Below are 14,505 nucleotides of genomic sequence, written 5' to 3' on the forward strand. Positions count from 1 at the left end.
TATATATATATATATATATATATATATATATATATATACACATACATATATATAAAATTACAGTGTAACAGCTATATACGATGTCAGAGGGGTAGTAGATTGGGGGAAGAGGGTTATCACCTTGTAAGGGGTATAAATGTCTAACTATTACATTGTTTTGTACACCTGAAACTAAAATAAATAAATAAATAAATAATAAAAAAAATTAAAAATTAAGATTTTAGAAGTTAATTAAAAAACAAACAAAAGTTCAATTCTCTAGCACTTGGACAATGAATTCGTCTTGAGTAGGCACAGGTACTTGCACACCTAGACTTCCCAGTCGGTTGTATTACAAGAAGCCAGTTGTTTAAATCCTCTGAATTCAGAAAGCATTACACCACAACAAACTATAGGCCCAAAGTTTCTGCCACCTGTTTCTGTATAGCCTGTCAGTTAAGAATGATTTTCACATTTTTAAATGGTTGAAAAAAATATATCCAAAGGAAAATGACATGTTCTGATCCATGAAAACTACATGAAATTCAAGTTTCCTTGTTCATAAAGCAAGTTGCATTGGAGCATGGCTGCCTGCTTGTTTTATGCCTCGTTTGTAACTGCTTATGAGTGCCAATAACAGGGCTGAGTAACTGTTGAAGAGACTGTACAGCCCACAAAGTAAGGTTCCAGATTCAGTGCGTAAAAATACGGGTAATACAGCCAATAACTTCTGGGACATGTTGAGGACATACCTCTAGTAAAAATTATTCATTGTTTATCTGAAATTCAAATTTAACTGAGTGTCCTGTATTTTACCTGACAACCCTAATACAAAGCCTGAAATATTTACTATCAGGCGCTTCATGGGAAATATTTGTGTGCCTATGCTACAGAGCATGTTTCCTAAAGTGTTAAAGATTTCATGCGGAAAAAAAAGGTCCTTGTTTACATAAGGTTTGGGAAGGCAATGTCAAGAGCTTCTTTTTTTAAAACTTATGACTTCTCAGAAAGCCTTTAATATGCTAATATGCATTGTAAGTATTAAAGAGGAGAGGTGCAGAATAAAATGTTTTCCAAACTCCATTTGATCACACATCACTATTATTTAGGTTTGTTTTGCTAATAGCCTGGTAGAACTGCTGTTCCTCAGAGCACACTTTTTAATCTCGAGTCATTAAGCCAGTCCATCAAAACCCCTTTAATTCATCATATGCCTGAGGCAAAGTAACACTGTTTCTATGGGGAAAAAAAATGTATCCCTCGGTTCGTCTTCAGATTCCAGGGACATACCAGCTCTTTCAAGCTTCCTCAACCTTCTCCCTCCCATTACGGATGCCTGCAGTGAACGCTCTAGCAGGGGGAGACTGAGGCAGGACCTCACACTGAGGCAGGGGAGGTGGGCGGAGAGGCCTGGGGAGGAGGTTGCAGGAGGGGTCTTTCTTGCCTCTTTCCCTCCATGGCTAACCGGACCTGATGGGGGAAGGGAGAGGGCCTGACCACTTGTTTTGGGACCGCAAAGAAAAGGTAGAAGTCACAGCAGGGCTTACTTCCTGTGTAAGAAACAGATGCCAAGCATCATATATAAAAATGATGCCTACTGATATTTGAATTCCTCATTTGTTATCTTTTCAGAAAACTTTTCAAGGTTCACATATGAGTTTTTAGAAAAACGGTATGCTGTCGTTATTCCAGATCAGGACTCCACACAGAGTGGATTCTTGCTTTTGTAATTTTAATAATGTATGAGCTGTTAAAAAAAAACTCCTATTTTGTTCTCTCAGTGCTCCTTTATGATTCCCTCTCATGTCCGTGGCCCTTTTCTCTCCTTTTCAAAATGGATGAGGAGCTTTTGGGGGTCTTCACTGGACAGGGCAGATCAGCACAGCAAGGAACATGGTTTTATCCTTCTACTTCTCTCAATCCTGTTCCAGATGCTTGGATTCTCTCAATCTGGGGAGACCGCGAATAAATGGTGTGGATTTGACTTGGGCAGTTATATGGGTGGAGAGCTGTTTTGTTAATCTTTAAGTTACTTTCTTTCCCAAACTTGTGAAAGGGATTCCATCTCAGTTGTTTCTGATAAAATTGTAGAGTGATTAGTTCAGATCAGCGAACAGGAAAGTTAATGGAAGGGGGAGAGGCAAGGACACTAGACAGTAGGAACTAAACCCGATTTACAGTCTAAGATGGCACTGAAATCACAGGCTGTTCATCTGAAAAGCTTTGAATTATCAAATGGGGTGGCGAACATTACTTGTAAGACAGGTAGCTAACTTTCTTTTTTTTCCCTTTTATTTATTTTTAATACTTAAGCTCCTCTATTTGTTTACCTAAATCTAGTGTTAGCAAAGAGGATATAGATTTCTTAGCTGCCACTGGCCCTTCACTTCAGAACTGGGTGACCTAAAGGGCCTGGGAGGCCAGCTAGGATGCCTCAGTGCATCAGAGTTCCAGAAACTGAATTATGAATTATGTGTATGTGCCAAATCTAAGCACTATAAAAGTCGTGGCACTGTTGCCTCAGCTGCTTTCTGAAGCAACATTTAAAAATAGTTGAGTCATATTCAGTAGCAGATGCACCAAAATAAACCCTGGATATTTTTAGGCACTGCTGATGACTTTTGGAGGTGGGTGACATTCAGGTTTTTTATTTATGAATACTATAATGCATGCTTTAAATATTCTGCTTACCAGGCTTTAGATTAACCTGTGCTCAGGCTGTTGCCAATCATTATATATGTTTGATGTACTGCAAACACTGATAGTTGTATAAATATTTAATAACCACAATTTGATTTTAATTTTGTTTATTTAAATATTCCAGCAAATACAAGTAATGGTGGCAATTCACTTAAAACAATTCCTGTGAAGCAAGCTGAAACACTTTTTGAATCTTCTATGGAACCTATCGGAAACACGGAAAAGTAACCTTGAAACGCACCTGTCTAATGGCTTTGCAGAAGTGATGCCACCATCTCCTGCCTTACTAAAGGGATATGATCACCTAGTCTGGGATATATTTCAATAATAAGTTATCAAATTAAAGTGGTGTCTTATCCATAATTGGGCTGAAGAACATGTTTGTTTTGTTTTCATTTCCATTCAACAACCATTTATTTAAAAACACCTGTGCCAGGTACTGTTGAAATTACAAAATCAAATTAATTAGTACAGAATGAATACAAATAATTTAAAAGATACAGTTAAACATAATTTACCATGACAAGAGTTCTTTCTCATAAATTTTGTAGAAATGGTGATTCTACTTTGCAATGTTTTCCTCATTAGAAATGAAAAGAGTGAGGGCTGGCCGAGTGGCTCAGTTGGTTAAGAGCTCGCTCAAGAGTGCAAGCTCTGAGCAACAGGGTCCTCATTTCGATTCCCAGCCCAAGCTGAGCTGCTGCTGAGCTGCCAACAGGAGGCAGGATGGCTCAGCCAAAAAAAAAAAAAGAGCTACTAGTTTCCCTGATACTATGTATTTACACATTACATTCATTAATAAAAAATTTATTCTGAATGATTATTATACACTGGCCCATAGGATATCTTATCCACCTCCATAAATAGCCTTATTTAAACCATTAAAAAAATAGGTGTCCTTCCTGTTGATACTGAGTTGTGTAAAAGGAATATCAAGCTTTACTTGGAAATTGGTTCTGGTGTTCATTAATTCAATTTAATCCTACTGGTTGCAGGCATGCCCATATTTTTATTGAAGGGAAACAAAAACAGGTTGATATCCTGACTAGTTATCTTTTATATATTTTTGGTAACTTTATAGTCATATCTGGAAAATTGTCTTCCGCTGGAATTATTCCTGTTTTTATGCCATCTCATTAACAGTCTTCTTTGACTTCCAAGATGAGTATTACTAATGGTGAATTCCATGACATGTTTGTCAATTTCCAGCTAAACTCTTATCAGTTTTTCTGCATTTTTAAAATGAAGGCTTAGACAGTTTTATTAGAATTTCTACTTCCAGAGACTTCCTTGTTTAATTTTTGAAATCATATTTAGTAAAAAAAATTAAAGAGAGCCCTAGTGAAATAGATCACTTCTTAGGAGTATATTTAGAATCTGGTTTTAGCTGAGGTAAAGGAATTAGTCCAAATGCATATCTTAACCACTATCAGTTATTTTACCTGCTGCCTTGCATTCTAATGGGACAAATCTAAAATTACGGGAATAATATTTTAACCTATAAAATATAGTTCCTTAGGAAACGGTTGTAGAAACAAGTCTTCTGAAGCTTATTCAAGGAAAAGGTCCTGAGAAAAGGACTAGATTTAGGTAAACAGTCAAATAATATGTTTCTTTATTCCTTTGACTCTGTTCCTGTGAGACTTATAGAGAGTTGTGAAAAATATGAAATGATCTGTAAGCTTCATTCCACAGTGAATAAATAAATGAGGGTAGCAGGTATGGCCAAAGTAGGTAACTTCAAGAAGTTCAGCAGGATGAGTTGTGTCAACAGAAGCCAACACTACAGGCAAAAGGAAGGCCATTTACTTCTCAAAGGATTTTTGGCAGAAGGAAGCAGTGAACTTTTCTAGGAGCTGCAGCAGCCCAGGTAGGAAAAGAGCTTTTTCAATCAACTGGCAGAATGCTTATCACGCCAGTGGAAGCCTCTGTGATGCGCTGTTCTTATTCGTTAGTAAGCCCTATTTCTCTTTCAGATACTTTGAGGGCTTATTGTAGTCAGTGTTTCTTACTCGTGGAGAATCTTCTACCAGAACCATCCAATAAAGTGACTTTTCTAGGTTTCCGAGTAGGGTAATAATCCAGGTGGACAGCTCAGCCCTTCATACCTCTGCTGACTCTGAGCCAGCATTTGTAGGGAAAATAGTGTTCTCTCAATGATGTTTTTAGGGACAAGACTGACACTCATCTTAGCAGTTCACTACGTCATATCTGGCTTTAAATTGCAGCATTTATTAAAATATAGGGGACCTGAAAAACACACATACATGAAAATTTAGATCACTACATGCCATAGTATAGCAGTCATATGGTATTTAAATTCAGCATGAAAGTACTTTTTTTCAATTATTTAGATACAAGAGTTTCAAAGAGATGGTACAATAAGACTTACTAAGAGTTGATAATAAAGATATCTTCTGTATCACTGGTACACTACTATGAAATCCCAAATTTTACAAGTAATTTTGCGAGACTTTTACCATGCAGAACTTTTACTATGCAGACTTTTACTAGATTCAGAATTTTAACTTAAGACCAAAAAAGTGTTAATTTTCCTGTTATAAGGACAACAAAATATAGTCATTGTTCTAATGCAACCATGTTCCTGAACACATCTAGCTGATTTTGTGGATATATATAATTTTTTTCCCATTAATTTTGATTGACTTAAAAATCATAGATTTTCACAAAATATAACTCATTTTGACATTGAAATTTTGTTAACCACCTGGTAATTTTTATAGCAAAATATTTTTCCAATGCTTTTAAAATCAATGTCTAATGAGATGTCTTTCATAAAGGCAGATTTAAACTTGCAAAATAATTTGGCCATATTATTGGTAATATGGACATCTTCACGTAGTAAAATAAGTTCATATTATTTGTCTGGATTTTATGCATATAAAATCTAACAACGAAAACTACTTTAAAAAATTTTAAAAACTGTTTTGTTTTTCATATTAAGGCACAATATATACAGATTGACATAGTTAAACGACAATTATAATTCTATAAATAATTAATAGTTAAAATTAATTTGACACAGATTGACATAGTTAAATGACAATTATAATTCTATAAATAATTAATAGTTAAAATTAATTTGACGGTATAGAACATTATTGGTGACAAAGAATAACAATTGCACTTAATATAATTTAGATTTCAGACAGAAATTGGGTTACTCTTTATTGTCTTCATATGCTAAACAGTTATATGATTTTTTTAGTACTTAATACATAAAAAATATCATTTTCCGGCATTCATTAAAAATATAGAAGGTAACAATTATTTACATACATATAATTTAAACTCAATAATATCTTTTGAAGTATTTAAAGCACAAAAGATAGATTTATTAATTTATTTAAAACAAAATAAAGAGAATGATAGTAGGAGACTGCCATTTTTAAGTGAGGAAATTTTAGTACATATACCCTAATTAATAATCCTCCTCACCAAATGAAAAGAGTTATACATATCACTAAGGGTTAAAATAATACTTCTCAGATACACTTTATATTACCCATTGCATCTCTGAGTTGCATATATTCTCTTCTATAATGTTAATTATTTTTTTATAAAATGGAATTTAAGCCTATAAGGTCTTTTTGAAGAGTTAGAAGTGGTTAATGTAATAGATAGGTACATAATGTGTATTGTTTTCTGTTATAAGAAGCTTAAGAAAAATTTTAAAATATTTTAAATGCAACAAGTTTAAAGATAACAAAACCCATAATTATTCTAGTTATATAAGCTTACTCTTTAGTTGACAAAATCATCCATATTATAAAACATCTATATTATAAACAATTTGAGTATCAAAGTACTATTCTTCCTAGTATGCATTAATTTCATCAATTTCAAAGTCAGAATTCTAGAATGATTGAAATACTTGTAGTTATGCCTCACACTTTTTTATAGCTTTATTCTTTTAATATTTTAAAAACTTGAATTTATATAATATATCCAAAATTTCAACTAATATCCTATTTACAAACAGAAATTTATTTTAAACTAATTTTCATCAAATAAATTATGAGTTAGAGTTAATATAAACTGATTAGAGATTATGAAAATATTAAAGGCATTAATCAAAACTAATATCTATACAAAAGCAAATATCTTTTAAAGTAGTTAATTACCATCAAATGCAAATTCTCATGTAGATTTGATTGCATTGTGTTTTTCATTCCCCAATTTTTTTCATGCTTATTTCACCTATTCCTTTATAATTGGGCATTTGAATTTCAGATAAAAACTTTGGTAATGTTTTTTTTAAAAAAACTAAAACTCAAAAGTATTTTGACTGTGAATCCATTTATTGACATATATTAAACTTGTCATTGAAAACTTTTATTAAATATGAGCTAACTCTAGTGGTTTACTATACATTAAATAGAAGACAATACGGGTGTTTTTTAACTTGATGATCAGTCGTACATACCTTCCATTTTGATACTTTGAGATATTCAGTCATTCAAATATTTATTAAGTATTTACTGTAGGGCAACAAGTACTATTCTAGGTGTTGCACTAGTTTATGTTTTAGTGTTTCAACAATATAATATTTGGGTACCTTTTATGCTGTGTGAAACTTTCATATGTTCTTTTAGATTTTTCAGTTCTTTATAATTTAAATATCACCTTCCTCCCAAATATGGCTATTATATTTTATAAAGGAGACACCTATTTTTCCTCTAAAGTATATATATATTTTAGTTTTTGAAGTTCATGAATAAAATCAATTGTTATTCTTCACTTCCCCCTCTCCTCCCAACCTTTGGCTCTTGGACAATAAAAGTTCAATTAATACTAACCCACAAAAGTTCTTTAAAAAAAAAGAAACAAATAAGCATGGAGTAAGACCTTCTATCAAAATGGGTTGAGTCGTATTCCAGTCCCTAAAGGTGAGAATGGATTCACCTTTGCCCACATCAAAGCATCATTCAATGAGATAGCAGATTTCCCATCTTCAAGGAAATATACAGGACCCTGCACATAGTGAGAGTTGAGGAAAGAGAAGATGAGGTTATAAATTCGCAGCATGTTTTTAAACTTCCGGAAACAATCACTCTAATAAAAAACCACTGGTGATATTTAGGCAATACTGATAGGAAATTTAAAGATATGAGAAAAATTAGATTTTTTGAACTACCGCCAATATAGAAATATTTTAAATTATCTTACTGGTATACCCTGATGACTTTCAAAATAGAATATCTTTTTATACGCTGAATTCTTTAAATACAGTAGGGCTATCAATGATAATAGGTATTAATTTATTAATTACTACAAAGTTAACATTTTATAAAGGCATTTATACCTTATTAAATATGCTTCACTACTTTAATCATACACCTGGTAAATTATTTAAGCCAGAAACTCTGAACCTGCATTCCTGAAGATAAAAAATACACTGCTGTATATATGTCTATACAATTTAAAATTGCTCCAATCATGTCATTTATTAGCATATTTATAATTTAGTTACATCAGTTATTTTGTATGTCAAGAGTAGTTCCGAAGAACTAAATGCAAAAAAAAAACCCTTTCAAGCTATATTTCCCAGCTCTTACAAAGAAAAGCATGGCCTAAAAAACACACACACAAAAAATTATTTTCTTAATTATGTTCTAAAGTTACCAGGTTTTTGATCATGGTAACTAACTAAGTTTACATTAGTTAGGGTTTACATTAACAGCAAGCTATTTCATTTATTTTGAGTGGATATCCCCAAAAAAACCTTTCTCCAGTGTCCTGGCATGTCAGTATTAGAAATGTAATTAGCCACATTCCATCAGAAATCTAAGAATCAACTTAGTACAGTGTGACTATTACTGGGAAGTAGTGTTCTTTCTGTCCAATCTGTAGACTCAATTAGCATTTCATGGGGATTCAGCTTTACTTCATAGGGACTCCTATCTCTGAGATGACGAAGGCCCCTCTCTTTTTTGGAGATAATGGACATCCTGGGGCACACTGGCAGGCCCTGAAATCATTCCCCATTATTATACTGATTACACACTAGGGACCATTCTTTGGAAATTAGCCATCCCTCACGATTCATTCCAATAATTTTTAATTGCTGAAAAGTTCAGTAAGTCAATGCAAAAATGTGCATAGTATATCAATAGTATATTATACATCTATCAGTTTTTAATTGCTTTCTTTGTATAAAATACAAATGGACACAATAAAGTTAAATTCAATCTATTGATACATAATAATTTGTAACTGTGTTGGTTGTTGTTTTGTCTTCCTTATTTCCTTAAGATTATGATCTGTATGTATTTTAAAATATTTGTTACTAAGTATACATATTATTTGTTTCTAAGCATACCTATTACATGAATTGCTTTTATGATAATAGCACAATGAATATCTGAATTTATTTTAAGGGGAGAGAGGCCATTTACACTAACTATGGAAGCATTAGGGGAATATCTTCTCATTGGGCCTTAGGCCTCTTTAGAGGTATCTAATTTTATTCAGACTATGCTTATTTTAAGATAACATTTCAAAAAATAATAAAACAAAAATGATGGAAATGCACAATTTATGCCTCCATTAGGCTGTACCTGGATTTTTAACCCCGTAAGGCAAGAGATGTGAATATCAGAATGACTGGGAAGATTTGATCCAGTCACATAATCTGGTCCAATAGTTCCTCTCAGTGGTTCTTCTTTTAGTTTCTTTAGCAAAGTTGTATAAACCATTCTTTGTGACTCAGAAGGCAGTGCATATGGAGATTCTTCTGATGATCTATATTTTCAATAGACATTATATTTTCATTTTTGTAGAGTCATAGAATCATGAAGGTTTAGAATAAAACAGTCTGTGATGATTATTTAGTCCCCCTTTCTGGATGATGTCAGATCAAATCTAGACTTAATTTATAGTAAAGCAAAGGACTTTAATAAGGCAAGAAGGTCAGCATTGTAAATTATTACTGAATATATGCTAAACAAACCAAGATTCATTACTTTGCTAAGATTAATGATAATCCACATGTTCAACAAGTTTGTCTATGATATTAAGTAATACCGTCTGCACTCCAATTTTTATGTCATATTCACTCACTGATTGATGGACTGTGTGCACGCTCTCCAGGCATCCAATTCCTCAGAAAGATGTTCAATGTTTAAAGGCACTGACACTTCTCGACGTTTCAATAGCTGACTGAAACATGTGAAAAAGAAATTAACATCTGACATCTAGGACGAAGATATCAAAAAAGCAAATTAATTTCAAATAATTGCAATTTTAGATTTAACAACTATTCAAAAATATATGTGTATACATGAATGTATATATATATCCACATGAATGTATGTGTGTGTGTGTGTGTGTGTGTGTGTGCGCGCGCGCGCGCGCACTCACTTGTGTATTTTGCCTTTAAGCCCCTGGTAAGTCAAAGATGTTCAATAAATGTTGGCTGGATGACAGCCTGAGTAAATGGATGAATAAATTAACTGTATAATGCATGAAGAATGGTTAGACAAACTAAGCAATGCTGAATAAAACCACATATGGCTACTGTGTGGTTCAGTGTGTGTCTGGATTAAAAATGAATATTAGGAGTAAGAAAGCAAGTGGGAGAACGATGCCGACAAGTCGAAAGGAATGGAAATGCTGATTTCAATTCTTTAAAGACAGAGATGTGGTAAAAAAAAAAAAAAAAGCAGTGATGACAGGATCCGTCACATCTGTGTACAAACAAACATAACTATCATTAGTTCTGAGGCTTTAGATAAGAAATTGCTAGTCCTTGCTTCTACAGTAAGTTACAAACTCATGCTTTTCAAGGAACTCGTTAATTGAAATTTAAAAGTAAAAGCTGTTTTGGAGATAAAAAGAAAAAGAACATAAGACCTTAGAGATGAAATAAGAGCAAAAATAAGCCTTTCTATAATTTACATTTTATGGTTAGTCCTGCATGTTATCATCATTTTGCTGGGACATGATAAGAACTGGTGAGAAAAAATGGCATAAATACCTACCCACCCCTACACACATCTAACATTTCAGTAATATTATCTCAAATTAGTTAGTAGCTTATAATTTTTTTAACACAAAATTATCGACACTGGCTAGCAGCTCCAAAATGAATTCCTCAAAGATTAGGGCTTCCCTGTCTACAAATTTGCACTTAATAGTACTTGATCTGCCCAGTAGTTTTTGATGATCTACTTACTATATGTAAAGTGCTGTTAAAGAGTGAAGAGGAAAGCCGAGGTAAATAGGTGGAAGAAACACTGTGGGAAAATATCAGTAAGACACTTACAGGGATTACAAGTAATTCAGTTTGGCTGGAGTAGAGAACATATAGGAGGATACAGTAGGTGACAACCCAATTTTTGTGGACCTTTGATGTAAGACTAGGGACCTGGAACATTATCTGTAGATAGTGGGGAGTCTTGGAAAGTACTAAGGAAGGGTAGTGCTTCAGGAAGGCTGGCAATAGGAGTACCTAGGATGTCATCATTTTGCTGGGACATGATAAGAAATGGTGTGAAAAAATGGTATAAATACCTACCCACCCCCACATACATCTAACATATTAGTAATATTATCTCAAATTAGTTAGTAGCTTATCATTTTTTTAACACAAAATTATTGACAATGTGGCTAGCTCCAAAATGGATAGGTTGACAGTAGGAGAAAGACAGAGGAGGGGTAAATATTTGAAGAGCTAATGGAGGTGAGAGTAATGAAGACAAATAACTGTGAAAGTACAAATAATGAGAAAAGTGTAAATACGGATTTACTAAAATAATTCGATGTTGACAATGAGGAAAAAAACTCATTCATGACCCTGATCATTTAATTCTGGATGACTGGAATATAACGACACCATCCAAAGAAACAGAGGACACACAAGAAAGAGTAGACTTGAGAAGAGAGATGATTTTAGTTTTGAGTCTAGTGACTTTAAGGCTGGAGTTTGGTGAGCTGCTGGGTGTACACATGGGAGCCTGGAGAGGAGGCTATGCCTGAATCTAAAGTGAGTTATCTGGGCCGGCAGAGTGGCTCAGTTGGTTAAGAGCTTGCTCAAGAGTGCAAGCTCTGAGCAACAAGTGGTTCGATTCCTGGCCCGAGCTGAGCTGCCACTGAGCTGCCAACAGCTAAAAAAACTAAAGAAATAAAAAGTAGAAAATAAAATAAAAATTTAATATGAAAATAAATAAAGTGAGTTATCTCCCTAGAGGGGACAGATGAAGCTATGGAAATGGTGAAGTCTCTGAGGACAGTGTATAGACAGGAGAGAGGAGAGGAGTAGATACGTGGGAGGAGAGTGAGCTGGGGGAGCAGGAAAAAGGCAGAAGAGAGTACGAGAGAGAATGGGAGAGACAAACACTTTGGGGAACAGGATGGTAGTGGGTTGGGGAATTAGTACAAGCAGCAAGACAACACAGATACAACTGTCAGAGAAGAGAAGTTTTTTTTTTAATGACAACAATATTTCATTTAACGGACATACCATATTTGTTTTTTCATTCAACAGTTGATGGAAATTTGGGGCTTTACATTTTGGCAAGTGTGAATGGTGCCGTAGTGCTGCTATGAGTTCTGTAAAATTAGAGAGTTAAGTTTCTCTTTCTAAACTGTTTCTCTTAACGAGACATTCTCTCAAGTTTCTCCTCTCTTGCAAATGAAACGCCTCCCTTTTATTCTTTATATTATTTCAGGTGGCCATGTGCTCTCTCTTTACTTTCACTATTACCAAAATCATATATAGTTGAACACATTTCACTAAAATTTTAATTCCATTTGATACATCCTACTGTTCCTATAATATACTTTAACAGTTAAAAGTTGCTTTTGAGTTGTGGTTATGCTGCCTGCCTACAAACAGATTTTTTTTCCTTGCGTACCCTGATAGTATTAATTCTGGCCATTCCTCAGTCTGCTCTAAGGGGCAGACCTACACCTACACCAGACCTTCCCCTAGACAAAGAGAGAAGTCAGGAAAAAGAAAGCTTTGATACAGTCCCATTCATTTATTTTTGCTTTGACTTCCCTTGCCTTTGAGGTTAAATTTATAAAACCCTCTCTAAAACTGGGTGCATACGTTTGTACTTCAATTTTCTCCTATGCATTTTATTGTTTCAGGTCTTTGATCCATTTTGAGTTAATTTTTCTGTATGGTGACAAACAGCAGTCTAGTTTTATTCTTTTGCATGTGGTTTCCAATTTTTTAAGCATCATTTATTGAAGAGGTTTTTTTTTTTCCCCTCTACTGTATATTTTTGGCTCCTTTGTAGAAAATTATTTGCCCATATATATGTTGGTTTATTTCTGGGTTCTCAATTCTGTTCTGTATCGGGTTTTTTTTTGCCAGTACCGTGCCGTTTTGATTACTGTTGCTTTGTAGTATAATTTGAAGGCAGGGAGTGTGATACATCTGGCCTTGTTCTTTTTTCTCAGGGTTGCTTTGGCTAGTTGGGGTCTTTTGTGTTTCTATACAAATCTGATGAGTTTTTGTTCTATTTCTTTAAAAAATGCCATTGGGATTTTGATGGGGATTACATTAAACCTGTATATTGCTGTAGGTAATGTGGCCATTTTGACTATATTGATTCTTCCAATCAATGGACACAGATATCTTTCCATTTCTTTGCATCTTCTTCAATTTCTTTTAATAGTGTCTCGTAGTTTTCAGTGTATAGGTCCTTTACATCCTTTGCTAAATTTATTCCTAGGTATTTTATTATTTTTGTTGCAATTGCAAAAGGAATTGTATGTCAAACTAAAAATCTTCAGCACAGTAAAAGAAACTATGAACAAAGCAAAGAGGCAACCAATGGCAGAAGATATTTGCAAACAACATCTTGATTAGGGACTAATATCCAAAATATATAAAGAACTCAGTCCAATTTAAAAATGGGCAGAGGAACTGAACAGACACTTCTCCTAGGAAGACATACAAACGGCCAACAGAGATATGAAAAGATGCTCAACTTCACTAGCTTTAGAGAAATGTAAATGAAAACCACAATGAGATAACCATCTCACACCTTTTAGAATGGCTATTATCAAAAAGACAAGTAATAACAAGTGCTGAAGAGGTTGTGGGGACAAAGGAACCCTCATACACTGCTGGTGGGAATGTAAATTGGTACAGCCACTTTGGAAAACAGTATGGCAGTTCCTCAAAAAATTAAGTATAGAATTACAATATAACCCAGCAATCCCTCTTCTGGCTATCTACCAAAAAATCTGAGAACATGTTAATTGCAGCCTTATTCATAGTGGTGAAGACATGGAAACAACCAAAGTGTCCTTCGATAGATAATTGGATAAAGAAGATGTGGTACCTATACACATGGAATATTACTCTTCCATAAGAGAAGATGAAATATTGCCATTTGCGTCTACATGGAAGGATCTTGAGATTATTGTGCTAAGTCAAGTCAGACAAAAAAACTGAGAACCATACAATTTCACTCAGATGTGGGATATAAAACTGAATGCAACAAATGTATAAGACAAACAAACAAAAACTTATAGACACAGACAAAGTTTAGTGGTTACCAGAGGGTAAGGGGGGAGGAGGAAGGTAGAAAAGGGTAGAAGGGTTCAACTATACGGTGATAGAAAGAGATTTGACTTTGGTGAACACACAATGCAATACACAGGTGATATATTATACAATTCTACACTTAAAACCTATATAAATTTTATTAACCAATGTCACACCAATAAATTTAATTTAAAAAAGAAAGCTTTGTTTCTCTCAGAATGCTGTGACCCCCATGAAGGGAACTCAGAAGAAATGCTTACTTACAGACTTTCAGCATTTTTAGCAGGTACCTACCTTGC

General features: G+C 34.0%; 2 protein-coding genes across 2 annotated transcripts in view; one reads left to right on the forward strand and one right to left on the reverse strand.

The window, feature by feature from the left end:
* The window catches only part of SPATA4 (spermatogenesis associated 4), a 13,403-nt gene extending 10,064 nt beyond the window's left edge, over window positions 1-3,339 (forward strand). Inside the window, exon 6 of the mRNA XM_019651750.1 lies at window positions 2,804-3,339. Coding sequence (XP_019507295.1) covers window positions 2,804-2,907 — 104 coding nt within the window. The 3' untranslated portion in view covers window positions 2,908-3,339. The remainder of the gene's footprint in view (window positions 1-2,803) is intronic.
* Window positions 3,340-3,356: 17 nt separating this feature from the next.
* The window catches only part of WDR17 (WD repeat domain 17), a 138,546-nt gene continuing 127,397 nt past the window's right edge, over window positions 3,357-14,505 (reverse strand). Inside the window, exons 26-28 of the mRNA XM_019651731.1 lie at window positions 9,763-9,861; window positions 9,261-9,444; window positions 3,357-7,674 (exon numbers count right to left, since the gene is read on the reverse strand). Coding sequence (XP_019507276.1) covers window positions 7,555-7,674; window positions 9,261-9,444; window positions 9,763-9,861 — 403 coding nt within the window. The 3' untranslated portion in view covers window positions 3,357-7,554. The remainder of the gene's footprint in view (window positions 7,675-9,260; window positions 9,445-9,762; window positions 9,862-14,505) is intronic.

The sequence above is a fragment of the Hipposideros armiger genome, unplaced genomic scaffold (genome assembly GCF_001890085.2).
Source record: "Hipposideros armiger isolate ML-2016 unplaced genomic scaffold, ASM189008v1 scaffold_165, whole genome shotgun sequence".
Lineage (NCBI taxonomy): Eukaryota > Metazoa > Chordata > Mammalia > Chiroptera > Hipposideridae > Hipposideros > Hipposideros armiger.